This window comes from Triturus cristatus, chromosome 2_1 (genome assembly GCF_964204655.1).
Source record: "Triturus cristatus chromosome 2_1, aTriCri1.1, whole genome shotgun sequence".
In the NCBI taxonomy this organism is placed as follows: Eukaryota; Metazoa; Chordata; class Amphibia; order Caudata; family Salamandridae; genus Triturus; species Triturus cristatus.
This window is the reverse complement of record NC_140581.1, coordinates 475,937,920-475,957,790: the sequence shown is the minus strand read 5'-3', so window position 1 is coordinate 475,957,790 and position 19,871 is coordinate 475,937,920. Positions and strand designations below refer to the sequence as shown.

The following is a 19,871-nucleotide window of genomic DNA, read 5'->3' as shown; positions in this document are numbered from 1 at the left end:
GTTTGAACAAGGCAAAGGCCCCTCTGCCCTCAGAGGACAAAGGATTTTGGGGTATAAGTATTGGGACCCTGATCCCAAGAATTTAGATCACTTTGGGAAACAAGAAGAAAACTCTGCTGAAGAGAGGAACCAAGAAGAAGCTGAGGAGAAACTATCCCTGAAACTGGGGGATTGGCCTGCAATGGTTGCCTTACTGCCAAAGGGAGGAAAAAGGAACTGTGTGTACTTTTGCTCAACTTGTCAATGATCTCCAAGGGCTTGGAAAAGAGCTTGCCTCCTGCTGAAGTCTCAGGAACAACAGACTTCAGCCACCAGCTCCCTAGAGTTCTTTGGAAGTGCCTCCTGCTGTTTTGGGGCCTTCTGAGGGACTGTGTGTCGCAAGGAGCTGGAAGCGCGACTCAAGAAGGAGAAGCGTGCCGCAGTCGGAGCTGTTGTCGGAGCATCGCGTAAAGGGTGTCGCCGCTGCAGTTGTCGCATCGAGCGGAAGCGTCTCACATCTTCGAAGTGTCTCGCAACGCCGAAGAAGCGTGTCGCCATCGCAGCCATCGTAGCTCACGCATTGCACCGCATCAAGAGAAGAGTCTCGCATCGAGGAAGAAGCGTGTCGCCGTCGCAGCCGCTGCCATCGCATCTGGGATGACGCCGCTGAAGCTGACGGATTGCACCGCATCAAGGAAAGCGCCTCGCATCCACGGAGAAGCGTGCCGGCGTCGGAGCTGTTGTCGTATCGCGTAAAGGGTGTCGCCGCTGCAGTTGTCGCATCGAGCGGAAGCGTCACGCAACATCAGAGAAGAGTGTCGCCGCCAAAGCCGCTGTCGTCACATCGCGTAAAGGGGTGTCGCCACTGCAGCTGACGAGTCTTCTCGCAACATCGGAGAAGCGTGCCGCATCTGGAAGATCTTCACGTCTTTATTTCTTTGCATCAAACTTTCATTTCATCAACATCATTGCAACACTTTCGGGAGTAGTAGGTCCTGCCTGGCAAGGGCACCGCCACAGCCAATCAGAAGGTGCCAGTTCCAACAGGGCCAGTTTTTTTCTCATGAGTTTGAAGAATTTCTAAAGGAATTTGGCATCAAACATGTCACTACTTTAGTATTTCATCCAAGAAGTAATGGTCTTGTAGAACACTTTAACAGGGTAATAAAAGAAAAAAATACAGTTATCTTTGTAAAATGGTTTGAATTGGATGCAGGAAGTAAAATATATTTTGTGGACTATATGAACTACGCCCAATGTGGACACCAAAGTATCTCCTTTTGTTTTGTTAAAAGGGAGTTTACCAGGTTCAAAGATTAACAGAATCTGGATGGAGAAGAAGATGCCATTGAAGGAGCTCATAAAGAGTGTGAGTGCAAGGAGAAAGGTGGCTCAAGATAAGTATGTTAAGGTGGTATTGTGATGTCTGAATGTGGAAGAAGGTGATTTGGTAAGGATCACGAAACCCTTAGTTGGGAAGGGAAAGGAATGTTGTTTTCTAATCCAAAGAGGGTGAAGAGAGTGGGAGCACATATAGTGACATTAGACAATGGAAAGTGTTGGAATAAAGATAAAGGAGTAGTTTCTTACCTGTAACTCCAGTTCTGTAGTAGGGGTATCTCTGTTATAGTCATAATCTATGAATAATCCCCGCCCATGTGCGGGGACCCCGGAGCAATCCAAAATATCTCTTAAGCTGTCCCGCATTTGCAAACCTGCAAAGACACTTAAGAGACAGACAAAATAATACAGCCTAATCACAACAAGGCTGCACTGGCCAGCACTTCCTCTGAAGTGAACACAAAAGCCAAAATAAAGTTGAAATGTCATTTTTATTCACATTTGACATGTTCCTTTATTATCACACACTCCCTTCACCAAAATCCCTTTAAACAATAGAGAGGAAGGGGTGGACAGACAAGCCCTATAGGCTGTCATTATGTGTCTGCTAAAGGGATACCGTGCCTTTAAGAAACTCTCCAGAGACCCCCGGTATCCCAGGATGCACAGCCAACACAAGTTACTTTCAGTTCTTTTTGAAGGTGTATAACAACAGGCCTGATACTGTCAGGTTACTCCACCGGGGAGGAGGGAGGGTCGCTTATGACTATAACAGAGATACCCCTACTACAGAACTGGAGTTACAGGTAAGAAACTACTCCTTCTGTAGTAGGGGATCTCTGTGTATAGTCATAATCTATGAATAGAATGGCAAGCCCATCCCAACCAACAAGAAGCGGTGGAGTAAGTCCAACCACCAACAAATCACTGTGCAAACAAATTCCTCAGCGAAGCCTGTCCAACCTGCGCATCTGCCCTAGCATCAGAATCCAGGCAGTAATGCTTTGTAAACGTATGGACTGACTTCCAGGTGGCAGCCTTACAAATGTCCGCAATGGGAACATTCCTAAGCAAAGCGGTAGTAGCCGTAGCCGCCTTGCCTCTAGTCGAATGTGCCGTAGGCTTACCCCCCAATGTTTTATTAGCTTTTTGGTAACAAAGCTGAATACAGGAAACAATCCATCTGGAAATGGACTGTTTTGAGGTAGCTAAACCAGTTCTTACCGAACCATAATTAACAAACAGTTGATCCGACCTGCGGATATCTTTTGTCTTATCCAGGTAGAATTTCAACACCCTACGGACATCAAGTGAATGCAGAGACCTCTCCGCCGGAGAGGAAGGATGCTGAAAAAACGTAGGCAAAGTTATCATCTGATTCACATGGAAATCTGATATTACCTTAGGCAAAAATTTAGGATGGGTACGCATCACTACTTTAGAAGCATGGAAAACAGTATACGGCTCTTGACAACACAGAGCCTGAATCTCACTCACCCTCCTGGCCGATGTAATGGCCACAAGGAAGGCAGCCTTCCAAGACAAATGCTGCAACGAAGCCTTATGGATAGGCTCAAAAGGCTCCCTCATCAATCTAGATAACACCACATTCAATTCCCATGGTGGAGAAGGTCTTCTAACAGGGGGAAACACCTTACGCAAACCCTCCAAAAAATCCTTAATCACAGGGATTTGAAAAAATGAGGTTTGAGAAGGGCCCTTCCTATACGCAGTCAGAGCTGCGAGATGAACCTTAATAGACTGAAAATTAAGCCCAGACTGAGCTAACTGCAGCAGATAAGGCAAAATAACATCTTCTTTACAGGATGTAGGGTCAAAGTCCTTTGCCTTGCACCATAAGCAGAATCTCTTCCACTTATAGGCGTAGGAAGTCCTCGTAGACGGTCTCTTAGCCTCTTTCAAGATCTCCATACAGTCCTGAGGCAGGTTCAAGTGTCCATACTGTACTAGCTCAGGAGCCATGCTGCCAAACTCAAGGACGGGAGATTGGGGTGAACCATCTGTCCTCCGAACTTCGTGAGAAGGTCCGGCCGACACGGCAGGCGTCGGTGTGGCAGAACAGACCGGTGAAGAAGGTCGGTGAACCACCATTGCCTCGGCCACTCCGGAGCAATCAGGATCATTCTGGCTCTGGATTGCGACAGCTTGATCAGCACCGCCGGGATCAGGGGAATGGGTGGAAAGGCGTAGAGAAAGCTGTTGGACCAGCTGATCCATAGGGCATTCCCCAGCGTCCCTGGTTGGTAGTACCTGGACGCGAAGTCGCGGCATTTGCTGTTTTCTGCCGTAGCGAACAGATCTATATCCGGAGTGCCCCACTCTGCTAAGACGTCTCTTAGCACGTCGTCGTTTAGCACCCACTCGTGGTTCTCTTGAACGAGCCTGCTGAGCGCGTCTGCTTGGGCATTCTGCACTCCCGGCAGATGGGTCGCCGTGATCGTCAGGTTCCTGGCCACCAGCCAGTTCCAGATCGCCTGTGCCTCCCGAGACAGGGTGCGTGAACGTGAGCCCCCCTGCTTGTTGAGGTAATACATGGTCGTAGTATTGTCCGTCTGAACCAGCAGGGAGTTCGTCCTGAAGGAGGGATGGAACGCCTTCAAGGCCAAGTGTACCGCTCTGAGTTCCAAAAAGTTGATATGGTAAGTCGTCTCCATCTGCGACCATATCCCCTGAATCTGAAGAGGGCCCGAATGCGCTCCCCAGCCCTGGAGAGACGCATCAGTCACTATGGTCTGGACCGGAATATCCTTGTGAAAAGGAGTCCCCTTGCAGACATTCTCTGGGGCACACCACCATTTCAGAGACTGCCGAGCGTGTTGAGACAGCTGGATCTTGTCCTCCCAACGCCCCCGCCTCTGGTCCCATTGATCCTCCAGACATTCCTGTAGGGGCCTCATATGCAGACGTGCATTGGGGGTGAGAAAGATACAAGAAGCCATCGACCCCAGTAAGGAAGACACCGTCCTCACCGTAGGAGAGCGGGCTGAGATGAGATGCCGCGCCTTCCCACGGATCGATAAGCGTCTCTCCTCCGAAGGACACATGCTTGCGGTCAAGGTATTGACTGAGGCCCCCAAGTACTGGAGACACTGCACAGGGATCGGCACTGACTTCGACATGTTGATGTGCAGGCCCAGGCGATGCAGCAAGGCAGCTGTCCTGTTGAAATGGCACTGGGCTTCCTGGTAAGTGGACGCTTTGATCAACCAATCGTCCAGGTAAGGATACACAAACACCTTGGTCTTCCGCAGGTGTGCCGCGACCACCGCCATGCACTTGGAGAACGTCCGTGGTGCAGACTTCAGGCCAAACGGGAGTACTGAATACTGGTAATGGTTGTTGCCTACCAGAAACCTCAGGAACTTGCGATGCTTTGGTGCGATCGGCACATGAAAGTAAGCGTCCTGCAGATCTATGGCGCACAGCCAGTCTCCTCGATGCAACTGAGGGTAAATCTGATGCAGGGACAACATACGGAACTTTTCTCTGCGGATCCACTTGTTGGCTTGACGCAGATCTAGAATAGGCCTGAACTCGTTCTTGTCCTTTTTTCTTACGAGAAAGAACCGTGAGTAGAGACCTCTTCCTTTTTGCTGCAAAGGAACCGCTTCTATCGCCCTCTTTTTTAACAGAACGTCTGCCTCCCGCTGGAGCTCCCTTACCATGTAGGAGGAGCGCACTGGTGGAATCTGAGGAGGCGGGCTGGTGAAACGAAGACAGTACCCATTGCAAACAATATTCAGCACCCACTTGTCCTGCGTTATTGTCCTCCACTCTGCCAGGTAGTGTTGAATACTTCGCCCCACCGGAGCGGGTAACGGATGAGGGGGAAGTAACTTTTCAGGGCTTCGACCCGGCCGGGCCTTTGTTCCCCGCCGAGGACTGATGCTGGCCTCTGCCCCTCTGGCGCTTCTGAAAGGACTGCCTCGGGTACTGCTGCTGTTGCTGGGGCTGTTGTTGGTGGCCCGACTGACGCCCTTGGCCTCTCTGCTTCGCGTAGCGCCTGCCCGAGGATCAGAAGGACCTCCTCTGCTCCTTGGGCCTCTCCAGCCCCACCGCCTTCAGAGTTTCCGCCTCAGCCTTCATGCGGGCCATCTCGTCATCCGCATGCGACCCGAACAGCGTCGTGCCAGAGAATGGTAAATTGGCGATCTTCTGCTGTGCTTCAGGCTTGAGCGGGGGTCAGCCGCAGCCAGGAATGCCTTCTCATGTGTATGCCGTGGCAGTACCCATGGGCCGCCAGCAGCGACACATCCCCCGCCGCATGATGATCTGATTAGAGACCATCATGCCCTCGTTCAGCACCTCCTGAAAGTCCTCCCTCTTGTCTCTAGGCAGGGAGGCAGCGAACTGTTGCAGGGAGTCCCAAAGAGACCTGTTATAGCGCCCCAACAGAGCGGAGGCGCTAGCGGCCTTCATCGTAGTGGCCGACGTGGAGCACATCCTCCTCCCCAAGGAGTCCATTTTGCGACTCTCCTTATCCGGAGGAGCCGTGGATGAAGGCGTCGTAGAGTGTTGCTTACGAGCCGCCGCCACGATAACAGAATCCGGTGGAGGATCCACTCTGAGGAACGCCGGGTCCGAGTCAGGAGTCCTGTACTTTTTTAGCAGTCTCGAGGGCGCCGGTTTTACCACGGCCGGCGTCAAGAACACCTCCATTGCAGGTTCCTCCAACCCCGGAACCAACGGGAGGAGGGGGCGCGACAGATGAGCCTTATGCAAAGTCTCAAAGATCACAGAAGTAGTGGGAATAGGGGTAGTGACTGATATCCCCAACTTCGCAGCCCCTCTCATCAGCACCTCCTGGAACGTGGCAATGTCATCCACCGGCGAGACGCGGGTAGGAGGCGTCTCCGACAGCGAGGGCGAAAACCGGCGAGCCCCAGAAGAGTACGTGCCCCTCGAGCCCATCAAAACATGTCGTGTAAGGTGTCTAACACTCGGGAATAATACCCCCATGCCATTTCTGGACATGAGAATATTATTCCCCCCTTCTAGAGGGAAAGACATGAGGGAAAGACATGTTAAAATCATACTTCAACTGTTAACCTCTGACCAAAGCCTCAGCATCACAAAATGGATGCTGCTGCCACGACACAAGTCTGACCTCCTGCAGCTGGGAGTGATCCCAGCCAGGGAGGCCTGGACAATAGGTTTCCTGCTTGGGGAGGTGCTAGCACCTCCCCAGACAGCCTTTAGTGTATTGGGGCAGGGTGGGCTGAAAGGAATGAGACATGCCTGGGGCACACAAGGTGTTCCTTGCATAGTCCAGTTCAAACCGGCACTGGGGCACTCCAGCCCCAGCTCTGGCGCGAAACTGGACAAAGGGAAGTGGGTGTAACCACCCCCTCCCAGGTCCCACCCATAAGGCGTGACCTAGCAGGTATCCCAGCCCCCCAGATTAGTATAAGAGTGGGAGTTGGGCCTCAAGACTTTAGATTATCCTGAACCTGCAAAACTGAACAGAAACTCTGGACCTTCGACATTCGACGAAAGAAGAAGACTGAAGAATCTCCCTTGTAGCCAAGGAGTGGCTACCCTGTGCAAACAGGCACCATCAAGTGACTACCCTTTGCTTTGTGAAACGTTCGACGAGGAACCGACTGCAGAGCCCGACCAGAGCCTTGATTTCCAGACTTCTCCGACCCTCATCCACATCTGCAGCAGAGCTGAGATCCGTGGAGGCGACGAGCGACGTAGGACCGGCTACCTGGGAAAAGTGGCTAGTAACTTACAGCGCAGCTTCTGAGGTACCCTCGAAGTTGTGCACCGGGGATTGAGAAGCCCCAACCCCAAGCACCATCTGCACCGAAGACCAGCCCCCCACACTCCACGAGTCCTGCGTGGGGCCCTTCAGCATTTTCCTGCTTGCCGCGTCTGTCCGGTTGCTTGCCCGCTGGCTAGTGGCCTCTGTGACGACGCTCCCTGAAATCTTCTGCGCTGGTTTGGCTCCTCCAGACTGGCTCCCGCTTCTCTGCAAAGAAGAAGCACCCCAGACCTTCCTGGTCTGCACCAGAAGCAAGTCCCTTGTTCTTCGTGGGTTCCGCTTGCCAAGGCTTGGTGAGTCCTAGTCCAACTTCGACGCCGCCGACAGCAAGAGCCTTTGTGGGACAGCTCGCCTCCTGGTCCTGGTCGTCCTCGACGCTTCCTGGTCCTCCTGGCTGCAGCGACAAGCTTCACCTTCACCTGCAACTCTTCACGACATCGCCTGGTTCCTTCCTGGTTCCACGTGGTCACTGGCTAGTGACCTTGACTCTGTCCCCTCTGCTTGCAGGTTTCTTCTCTTCTTGATCCCAGCCTTGGGATCCACCGGACACTCTTCACTGACTGCCTGTCAGCATCTTTCTTCAGGCATCCATAGGAGTCGACGACGAAAACGACGCATCTTCACCCCTATGCACCCGCAGCCTGTGGGCTAGGTAACTTGGGTACTCCGGTGCTCATCAGGATAGTGACTATCCTAGTGTCTAGTTTTCAAGTCTCAACTTCCTAGCTACTCCGGAAGTGTCCTAAATCTATCTATTTCTAAACTGTAACATTGCTATTGACTTTTACGCATTACGCGTGAGTGTTTCCACTCTGCACACGAATCCCGTGGGCCTCCCACTCCCTAACTAACGCTAGTGTAGTGTAGCCCCAGCGATTCCCTAGGCCTAGGCCTATTCTATTTCCGTGACAGTGGTTCTTATACCACTTATTTAGTATATGGTTTGCGTGGCCCCTAGGGCCTAACTGTATTACTTACCTGTGTGACTTACTGTATGCATTAATAAGACTGTGTTGTACTTACCTCTAAACTCATAAAGAGTGCTGAGGGTTTGCTTAGAATAAATACACTTTATTTTATATATATATCTGTTGTGATGTCCTTTCATTTGGTATTCAAGGGATTATATATGGTATCACAGCTGGCTTCACATGCCATTCAGAGTTTAGCCTAAGACTGCTCTTGTCCATGCTACCACTAGGATAGCTGGTCTATAAGGTTGACTTTACAACCAATCACCATAAGGGTATTTGGACTGATATAAGGTGTACACTATAACTAGTGACATCATACATCAGGCCAACTTCTCACATTGGTGGCAGCGGTGGGATCTGAGCTTGCTGTTGTAATACCATTGTAATCTTGAGATACTAAATTGAAAGATCACACAGATATTGTCTAGGTACATATAACATAGATTATTATACTTAAGTCCTACTGGACTTTGTAGTTGTAGGTTGAAGGGAATAACACACCCTGACTACAACTACTAGAAAGGTTTAGTAGATACAACTAGTGTAGGTAGGTGCACACACCACACCCTCACTAGATCATGCCTCTGGGAGGAGATCAAGTAGATGCTCTCTCAGGAGGGGCAGGTCTGCAGAAGACCCCCTCTAGGTATGATACCTTAACATTCCAGGAGATGAGACAATTGTGTACCTCCAGAGGAATAAAACAGGGTGCAAACCCTACCCTCCTTCAGTTAAGACAACTCCTAGAGGAGTATGATGCTCAGAGGGCATCACAGGAAGGTGCCCTAGGCACAGAGGAGGGTCTACCCACCACAGAGGAGTCAGATGGGGCTTCAGATGGGGAGGTAGACAGCCAGAGCCAAGTAAGGAGACTTAGCCAGGCTAACTTAAGTTTACATGGGAGTTTGCATGGGGTCCCCCCATACAGACCCACAAGTAGACATTCACAGAGAAACAGGAAGGACAGATCCCCTTCAGGGGAATCCATCCACTCCCATGTCTCTAACATCTCTAATGCTTCCTCTCACAGGGGAATGACTTCACCTGAGAGAAAGGAGCATGCAGCCAGAATGAGGGAGGCTAATCTGAGGATTCGGAGGGAAGAACTTGCCCTTGCCAAAGAAAAGCTTGCTCTGGCTAGAGAACAAAAGTTAAGTGGGTTAGAACCCACTGGTGGCAGCAACATTCCTAAAGATAGAGACAGGCACTATGATAATAGAAACCTGAGCAAGATTGTCCCTCCCTACAAGTGTGGGGATGACATCCACAAATGGATAACTGCTTTGGAGAGAGCTTGCAAAGTACAGCAGGTACCCCAAAGTCAGTGGGCAGCTATCTTGTGGCTCTCCTTCTCTGAGAAAGGAAGAGACAAGCTCCTCACAGTTAGTGATGAGGATGCAGATAATTACACTGTCCTGAAGAGTGCTCTGATTGATGGGTTTGGCCTAACCACTGAACAATACAGGTTGTTGTTCAGGGATACCCAGAAGACACAGACTCAGGACTGGACTGACTTTGTAGATTGTGCCACTAAGGCTCTGGAAGGCTGGCTATTGGGAAGTAAGGTTAAGGACTATACAGGATTGTATAATTTGATCATGAGAGAACAAATACTTAACAACTGTCAAAACCAGCTATTGCATCAACACCTGATTGATTCTGATCTGACTTCTCCCCAAGAATTGGGAAAGAAGGCAGATAGATGGGTCAGGACTAGAGTTAAGCAGAAAAACCAGAACCAGGGCGGTGATCAGAAAAAGGCAGACCAGAAGGGTAATGAGCAGAAACAAAAAGACCAGAAGTCTTCACCAGGCCCCCAAAAGGCTCAGGGGGAGGGTGGTTCCAAAAAGGATAAGAAGAAAGAAGGCCAAAAGAAACCATGGTGCAACTATTGTAAGTCTACCTCACATTGGTTTAGTGAGTGCACCAAAAAGGATAAGCCCCCAGCCACCATTGCCCCTAAGGCAACTGTACCCCCTAGTTCAGCTGTAAGTGGTGGTTCCCAGCAAAAGGGTGTAGTAGGGTTAACCCTGGGAACTGAGGAGGATTCTGGCCTAGTCAGAGTACCTACTCAGGCTGTCCTGATCTGTGATGGGGACTTAGCTTTGTCCTCTACTGTAGGCCCCAGTAACCTGGGCAAGTACAGACAGACACCTTTTATCAACCAAAGAATGGCTCAGGCCTACAGGGACACTGGGGCTAGTGTCACAATGGTGACACCTGCTTTTGTGGACCCTGGACAGATCATACTAGGTGAGAATTACCTAGTGACCAACGCTAGCAATGCCACTACCTCCCATAGTGTGGCTATTGTTAACTTCTCCTGGGGAGGGGTAACTGGCCTCAAGAAAGTTGTTGTTAGTTCAGACCTTCCTGTAGAGTGTTTACTGGGCAATGATCTTGAAACTTCAGTTTGGTCTGAAGTGGAGTATAGGACCCATGCAGAAATGCTGGGGATAGATGCACATGTCCTTGCTGTGACCAGGTCACAGGCCAAAAAGTGCAACACTGAACAAGTGCTGGATCCTGAAACTATGGACCAGTCACAATCCAAGAGAAAGAGCAGTAGGGTTAAGGCTGTGCCTTCCCCCCTGCCTCAGGTGGTGGATCAGCCCTCCCAGGAGGATGATTCTGAGAGCCCTGAAGGAACCGTCCTAGAAGAACTTGAACCTGATCAGGTTGAGTTTCTTGGGACAGGGGGACCTTCAAGGGCAGATCTGAGGCAGGCTCAATTAGACTGCCCCTCTCTTGAACCCCTCAGACAGCTGGCTGCTGCTGAGGCTGCAGGGAATGCTCAAGGTACCCATAGAGTGTATTGGGATGAAGGGCTACTGTACTCAGAGGCTAGAGACCCCAAGCCTGGTGCATCCAGGAGGTTGGTCATACCACTGAAGTTCAGAGGCTTCCTTCTAACCTTGGCCCATGATATTCCCCTTGCAGGACATTTAGGCCAGAACAAGACTTGGGACAGGCTTGTCCCTCACTTTCACTGGCCCCATATGTCAGAAGATACTAAGGAGTTTTGTCGCTCCTGTGTCACCTGCCAAGCCAGTGGCAAATCAGGTGGCACCACAAAGGCCCCCCTCATACCACTACCTGTGGTGGGGGTCCCCTTTGAAAGAGTGGGCATAGATATTGTAGGACCAATGGACCCACAAACAGCATCTGGGCACAGATTTATACTGGTGATAGTGGACCATGCCACCAGGTACCCAGAGGCAATTCCCCTGAGGACCACAACAGCTCCTGTTGTGGCAAGGGCCCTGCTTGGAGTATTCTCCAGAGTGGGCTTTCCAAAGGAGGTCATTTCTGACAGAGGTGCCAACTTTATGTCAGGATACTTGACTGCAATGTGGAAGGAGTGTGGTGTTAACTATAAGTTCACCACACCCTATCACCCACAGTGCAATGGGCTTGTTGAGAGATTCAACAAGACCCTAAAGGGAATGATAAAAGGATTACCAGACAAGCTTAGGCGAAAATGGGACATCCTTTTACCCTGCCTTCTGTTTGCTTACAGAGAGGTCCCACAAAAGGGGGTTGGCTACAGCCCTTTTGAGCTTTTGTTTGGGCATCCTGTAAGAGGACCCCTGTGTTTGGTGAAGGAAGGATGGGAGAGACCTCTCAGACAACCCAAACTAGACATAGTGGATTATGTACTTGGTCTCCGCTCCAGGATGGCAGAGTATATGAAGAAGGCTTCTAAAAACCTTGAGGCAAGCCAAGAACTCCAAAAAGCTTGGCATGACCAAAAGGCTGTACTGACTGTTTACCAGCCAGGGCAGAAAGTGTGGGTGTTGGAGCCAGTGGCCCCAGCAGCACTCCAAGACAAATGGTCTGGACCCCACACTATTGTTGAGAAAAAGGGAGAAGTCACCTACTTGGTGGACCTTGGGACTCCCAGAAGCCCCCACAGGGTGCTTCATGTCAACAGATTGAAGGCATATGTTGACAGGGCAGACATGGGGCTACTCATGGCTACAGATGAGGGGCAGGAGGAAGAGAGTGACCCTCTCCCAGACCTGTTGACTCAGAACCCTGATGATGGCTCAGTTGATGGTGTGGTCTTTTCTGACAGCCTCACTGTCCATCAGCAACAGGACTGCAGACAAGTTCTGCAGGCCTACAGACATATGTTCTCTCTGACCCCAAGTCAGACAAACTGGTGCACCCATGAGGTGGACACTGGTGACAGTCTGCCTGTGAAGAGTAAAATCTACAGGCAACCTGACCATGTCAGGGACTGCATAAAAGTTGAGGTACAAAAGATGTTGGAGCTGGGAGTCATTGAACCTTCAGAGAGCCCTTGGGCTAGTCCTGTAGTCCTTGTGCCAAAACCTCACACCCAAGATGGTAAGAGAGAGATGAGGTTTTGCGTGGATTACAGAGGTCTCAATGCTGTCACTAGGACAGATGCCCACCCAATACCTAGGGCAGATGAGCTCATTGACAGACTGGCAGCTGCTAAGTTTTTGAGCACATTTGACCTAACAGCAGGCTACTGGCAAATCAGACTAGCTGAGAGTGCAAAGGCCAAAACTGCTTTCTCGACCCCAGGAGGACATTATCAATTTGTGGTAATGCCCTTTGGTTTGAAGAATGCACCTGCCACTTTCCAAAGGCTGGTGAATCAAGTCCTTACTGGGTTGGATGATTATTGTGCAGCTTATCTTGATGATATTGCTGTCTTTAGCTCCACCTGGGAGGATCACCTGGTCCACCTGAGGAATGTTTTAGAGGCCCTGCAAAAGGCAGGCCTCACTATCAAGGCCACTAAGTGCCAGATAGGGCAGAGCAAGGTTGTATACCTGGGCCACCTAGTTGGTGGGGGTCAGGTTCAACCACTGGAGAGCAAGATCCAGACCATAAAGGACTGGGCTCCTCCAACTACCCAGACTCAGGTCAGAGCTTTCTTGGGCCTGTCTGGGTACTACAGAAAGTTTGTTAAGAACTATGGGTCCATAGTGACACCACTTAATGACTTGACCTCCAAGAAGATGCCAAAGAAAGTTCAGTGGACAGCAAGCTGTCAAAAAGCATTTGATGACCTGAAGCAGGCCATGTGCAGTGCACCTATTCTGAAAAGTCCAGACTACTCCAAAGAGTTCATTGTCCAGACAGATGCTTCTGAGTTAGGTGTGGGAGCTGTTCTTTCACAACTGAATGTAGATGGTCAAGACCAGCCCATTGCTTTTATAAGTAGAAGGCTGACCCCTAGAGAGAAACGTTGGTCAGCTATTGAGAGGGAGGCCTTTGCTGTGGTTTGGGCCCTGAAGAAGCTGAGGCCATACTTGTTTGGCACTCACTTCAAGATTCAGACAGACCATAAGCCCCTCTTGTGGCTAAATCAGATGAAGGGTGAAAATCCCAAACTTCTTAGGTGGTCCATTTCCCTACAGGGGATGGACTTCACAGTGGAACATAGACCTGGGACTGACCATGCCAATGCAGATGGACTCTCCAGATATTTCCACTTAGAACATGAAGACTCAACTGGTCAAGGTTAGTTTAATGTCCCTAAGTTTGGGGGGGGGGGGGGTTGTGTAGGAGAGTAGGGTCTGCTTTCTATGTTCACCCCCACTTTTTGCTTTTGCTTTACTGGTTTTCGACTTAGATGTGGCTGTGGGCCTGCTAATCAGACCCACAGCCCTGCTGTTCTCTCTCTAAATTACTACTATGTACTTTAGGTGCATAACCCATTTGGATAGGATCACCTTATTGGCCCCTGTACAGTGTACCCTAGGTACCCAGGGCATAGGTGTACCCTAGGCCTACCAGGGGCTGCAGCATGTATTGTGCCACCCCTGGCCTGGCCTTCCATTTTGACACAACTGGCTGATCACTCAGCTGGGGCAAGGTCGTGTAATCACCCCTTGCTTAGGTGTAGTATTCCTATACCTAACTAACATATAGACACATGTGTACCTATCAGTCACTCCTATGGCAGGCCTTGACAATCCTGGAGGCAGAGTGCTTGGTAACATGTGAGATGGTGCTCTAGCATGAGCTGAGCCTGTCTGCAGCTTTCGGAACCATGTCCTTATAGCTGTTCTATGATATAGCCTACCATATACTCTTAAAGTGCCTTATAATCTTAGACGGTTATGGTAACTATGGTTTGGCTTTATCAAAACATGTCGTGTAAGGTGTCTAACACTCGGGAATAATACCCCCATGCCATTTCTGGACATGAGAATATTATTCCCCCCTTCTAGAGGGAAAGACATGTTAAAATCATACTTCAACTGTTAGCCTCTGACCAAAGCCTCAGCATCACAAAATGGATGCTGCTGCCACGACACAAGTCTGACCTCCTGCAGCTGGGAGTGATCCCAGCCAGGGAGGCCTGGACAATAGGTTTCCTGCTTGGGGAGGTGCTAGCACCTCCCCAGACAGCCTTTAGTGTATTGGGGCAGGGTGGGCTGAAAGGAATGAGACATGCCTGGGGCACACAAGGTGTTCCTTGCATAGTCCAGTTCAAACCGGCGCTGGGGCACTCCAGCCCCAGCTCTGGCGCGAAACTGGACAAAGGGAAGTGGGTGTAACCACCCCCTCCCAGGTCCCACCCATAAGGCGTGACCTAGCAGGTATCCCAGCCCCCCAGATTAGTATAAGAGTGGGAGTTGGGCCTCAAGACTTTAGATTATCCTGAACCTGCAAAACTGAACAGAAACTCTGGACCTTCGACATTCGACGAAAGAAGAAGACTGAAGAATCTCCCTTGTAGCCAAGGAGTGGCTACCCTGTGCAAACAGGCACCATCAAGTGACTACCCTTTGCTTTGTGAAACGTTCGACGAGGAACCGACTGCAGAGCCCGACCAGAGCCTTGATTTCCAGACTTCTCCGACCCTCATCCACATCTGCAGCAGAGCTGAGATCCGTGGAGGCGACGAGCGACGTGGGACCGGCTACCTGGGAAAAGTGGCTAGTAACTTACAGCGCAGCTTCTGAGGTACCCTCGAAGTTGTGCACCGGGGATTGAGAAGCCCCAACCCCAAGCACCATCTGCACCGAAGACCAGCCCCCCACACTCCACGAGTCCTGCGTGGGGCCCTTCAGCATTTTCCTGCTTGCCGCGTCTGTCCGGTTGCTTGCCCGCTGGCTAGTGGCCTCTGTGACGACGCTCCCTGAAATCTTCTGCGCTGGTTTGGCTCCTCCAGACTGGCTCCCGCTTCTCTGCAAAGAAGAAGCACCCCAGACCTTCCTGGTCTGCACCAGAAGCAAGTCCCTTGTTCTTCGTGGGTTCCGCTTGCCAAGGCTTGGTGAGTCCTAGTCCAACTTCGACGCCGCCGACAGCAAGAGCCTTCGTGGGACAGCTCGCCTCCTGGTCCTGGTCGTCCTCGACGCTTCCTGGTCCTCCTGGCTGCAGCGACAAGCTTCACCTTCACCTGCAACTCTTCACGACATCGCCTGGTTCCTTCCTGGTTCCACGTGGTCACTGGCTAGTGACCTTGACTCTGTCCCCTCTGCTTGCAGGTTTCTTCTCTTCTTGATCCCAGCCTTGGGATCCACCGGACACTCTTCACTGACTGCCTGTCAGCATCTTTCTTCAGGCATCCATAGGAGTCGACGACGAAAACGACGCATCTTCACCCCTATGCACCCGCAGCCTGTGGGCTAGGTAACTTGGGTACTCCGGTGCTCATCAGGATAGTGACTATCCTAGTGTCTAGTTTTCAAGTCTCAACTTCCTAGCTACTCCGGAAGTGTCCTAAATCTATCTATTTCTAAACTGTAACATTGCTATTGACTTTTACGCATTACGCGTGAGTGTTTCCACTCTGCACACGAATCCCGTGGGCCTCCCACTCCCTAACTAACGCTAGTGTAGTGTAGCCCCAGCGATTCCCTAGGCCTAGGCCTATTCTATTTCCGTGACAGTGGTTCTTATACCACTTATTTAGTATATGGTTTGCGTGGCCCCTAGGGCCTAACTGTATTACTTACCTGTGTGACTTACTGTATGCATTAATAAGACTGTGTTGTACTTACCTCTAAACTCATAAAGAGTGCTGAGGGTTTGCTTAGAATAAATACACTTTATTTTATATATATATCTGTTGTGGTGTCCTTTCATTTGGTATTCAAGGGATTATATATGGTATCACAGCTGGCTTCACATGCCATTCAGAGTTTAGCCTAAGACTGCTCTTGTCCATGCTACCACTAGGATAGCTGGTCTATAAGGTTGACTTTACAACCAATCACCATAAGGGTATTTGGACTGATATAAGGTGTACACTATAACTAGTGACATCATACATCAGGCCAACTTCTCACACATATGGCACCTGTATGTGCTACAATGTGGAATTTTCCATATCATTTAGGTTAGATGATTCTAGTTAGTGGACATTTAGGTTTTGAAAAATTGCTTATCACTAGGATGTATACTTCATTCATATATATTTTTTGTTTAGTTTATACATATAAGGGGGAGATATGTTGTGTTCTCAATTGGAATTATAAGGGGCGCGTGGACTGTGGATTGTTTGAATGTTGGGGCTTTGTGATGTAGGTGGGGTTGTTAATCTTTGAAACGACTGAGTTCAGTTGCTGTTTGCCTGCTTCCCTGCCAGTCCTATATGAAGATACTTCAATAAAGGTTAAGTTATCATCCTTACCTGCAACTGTGTATCTTTTCATTCAACAAATGCCTAAAAGTCATGAATATGGAGGAATCAATGCAACTTCTGTATAGGTATTGCCAGTTTGATTCTTGTTTGTGTCCAGATGTCCCCAATCCGCTTCTGTTCTTTCTTGCTTGCCACCTGTTCCCCTGTTGTCCCTACTCCATAACATGTTGACACGCCTAAACAAAGATGTACCCAAGAGTTCTGTTACATGATTATTGTTGGTGTTCATTCGTCCCTACACTGCCCTTATTTTGGACGTATTATGTCTCTGCTGCCCCTGTCCCTACCCTACCTACGCTGCACTCCTGGTTTGTCTGTCCCCATCACATTCTAGTTTTCTTTTGCCCGGTGTCTCTCGCTCTGTAGCTTGGGAGAGCCCGGTAACGCCCTTTTACTGTTTTACTATTTAAAGACAGTGCTGTTTGAAGGAGACTCTACAAAAATAACTTCTAATACAGACTAGAGCTTTTAGAAAATAATGTGCATCTTACATCACTTTTTCCAGGAGTCGAAAATATCTCTGGATTCCCAGGGTCTCCACAGCGGAGGTCAGACAGGTAATCTTCAGCAGAGCTCTCCAGATCGTCATGGCTGCAGTCATCCAGTATGTCAACCGGGAAGGACATCTCCTAAAAGAAATGCCAAATATACAGCTGTTATTAGTCAGGTGAACACATTGCGTGCTACAACGCAGGGTCATGTTTGCATTCCTTTAGAATGCATGCCTGCACTTCAATACTTCTCATGTCCACTTCCATGAAGAGGCTCTTGAATGACATTCTCACGCTACCGTTTCATGTTCATTGGCCAAATTCTGTGGCGTTTGCATTCAGGGCTAGTAGTCAAACAAAACGCCTTTTTGAAGCATTTAAAAAAAAAATTATGTTGGATTTCATGGGCCCCAAACAGAAATTGTATGCAGTTGTGCAAACACTTCTAACCATCTCCTACGCCGGAGACCATACAATGAAGAGATCTTCCCTATCCTAACGCTCTGTTTGTAAGGGATTTGGAATGAATCACTGCCCCCTACTTACTACAGCGCTCCTAGCTGTTTTGCAATATACACATATTTTAAATGTAAAGAACAGTTCCATGAGTACATAGGTTCATCATGATGCCGTGATGCTAGAAAGTGAAGTGAGGCTGGCGGTCCATTGCGTGGGCTTTCACAATCAGGTCAAGAGCTGGTCACCAACCATCATCATGTGGTGACACTGGGGTGGTTCATCTCCCACACACTTTAAGTGGATTGTGGTGTTCCCCAGACAGCGCTCTTAGCTCTTGCTATGCTCAGCGTCTACACTAGGTGTGTTTAGGAACTGAAGTTAGTCTTTAAGCATAAGCGAGATTCTGTCCACCGATACACGATGACACCTGAAATCCACCTGAAATCCTCTACCACTGAAGACAGTTTCACACTGAAGTCTTGTCAAGAGAAATTCAAAGCTTGGGTGTCATAAAACTTTCTAAAAGTAAATCCTCCAAAACAGAATTTTTTCAAACCCCTCCTAGAGAGAAACATATTTGACCCTAATCTTTTGGGCACAGAAGGCTTCTGGTTGCCCCTTTTCTCCACAATGCGTTTCACCCTATTTCTGCGATAACGACTATTGCTCGGATCAACCAGATAGAAAAAAAACAAGCCCATGCTTCGCCCATTTCCAAGACACAGGCAAACTCACCTTTTCGGCCTATTTTCCAATTAATGCATCTTCTCACCCTAATCCAGCTGTACAGAGACACATTTAATGACTCAGGTTTGCTTTTCTTAACAGCCGAGATATGAAACATATTTCATCAACTCACTTGTATTTCGTATTTTGCATTGTGTTAAGTATTTGAAGTTAAACTGAGCTCTACGAATGGGGCCCGAAGTCATGCAGTAGTACAGCTGCACTGAATAAAACTTTTAAATAAATAAGCAAAATAAACACCTACTATTTGTTTTGTAATTTAAATATAAACTGAGTTTACAATTTGCATATATATCGACGAGAAACAGAATGCGTGCTGGCAGTGACAGACAATCCACGGTCTTCCTTGTGATTGTAAAACGTAAACAAATACCCCTGTATCACAAAATAACTGCACCTGACAGACTATTAGCATACACTAGAAAACACTAACAGCTGAGAATATGTTCTCCTTTTACAAAGAAATTCACCACGCTCTCTTTAAATTAAAGACGGTGCAACTTAAGGTTAGAATAGCCCAGGTTTAGTTAGTAAAGGCACAACAGTATATTGTATACTAAAAACAGCAGAATGGGGCGCTCACACCGTCAGGCCTGTAAATCACTTACAGGTGCACCTGTAAGTGATTTACAGGCCTGACTGTGTGTGCTGCAGCTCATGGCTGAAATAGTCCTTTCTGTGCTTCTAGTCTTGCTTTGGTTTCTAGAGCATGCAGTTGTGTATCACTCCGTTCATCTTTCCCAACTTCATTATATCCGAGCTCTTAAGCCAAAAGGCCTGAGCATGCGCACTGCTGGTGCCAGGGAGCCCGCCAGAGTATCACTCGAGTCCAGTACATACTCCAAGGGGCCCTTCACACCCTGACACAGGCTAATCGTAGCCAGCTTCGTCATTTCCCACCAGGTATGGGCAGACCACCCAAGGAGGCGTGTGGCATTAGCCAGGTAGCTAGGGCAAATAGTTTACACCCCATGGGGTCAAGGCACTTTGACTTGCCGTCCAGATGTGCAGCAGAAAAGCAGTTAGGAGTTAAGCTTCACTGGAGATGCGTAAACCACGAGGGTTTCCGGAGCAAGGTAATCTGACAAGAACTTTGGGCCCGACAATGCCGGCCTGTCGTGTCCGGCAGTCCTCCTCTGACCGCCGAGCACACAGCAAGCAGCGCCGTCAGCAAGGACCTCAGTGAAGGGCTGCGCCAGAGCCACGGAAGATAGATATTTAAAGGTGGGCAATATCCCCATTCAGGGGATGTTTAAGCATCACGGGTATGTTGAAGATCTCATTAAGCCAGCATTGCTGTAAGGGGCAGGAGGTAAGCTGTGTTAGAAGTTGACCTGATATATGCTGCTCACTAGTTCTAGTGGGCACCTTGTATCAGTCCAAACAACCCCTTATGGTGAATAGGTTAAAGACAACCTTTATTGAAAGCTATCCTAGTGGTAGCTATGGAGAGC

At 49.2% G+C, this 19,871-nt stretch overlaps 1 protein-coding gene across 5 annotated transcripts in view; it reads right to left on the bottom strand.

The window, feature by feature from the left end:
* Positions 1 to 19,871, bottom strand: part of FAM169A (family with sequence similarity 169 member A) — a 385,897-nt gene that overhangs the window by 259,154 nt on the left and 106,872 nt on the right. For all 5 annotated transcript variants that reach the window (XM_085632310.1, XM_085632313.1, XM_085632312.1 and 2 more), the window contains exon 2: positions 17,212 to 17,349. In XM_085632310.1, coding sequence (XP_085488436.1) covers positions 17,212 to 17,346 — 135 coding nt within the window. In that variant the 5' untranslated portion in view covers positions 17,347 to 17,349. The remainder of the gene's footprint in view (positions 1 to 17,211; positions 17,350 to 19,871) is intronic.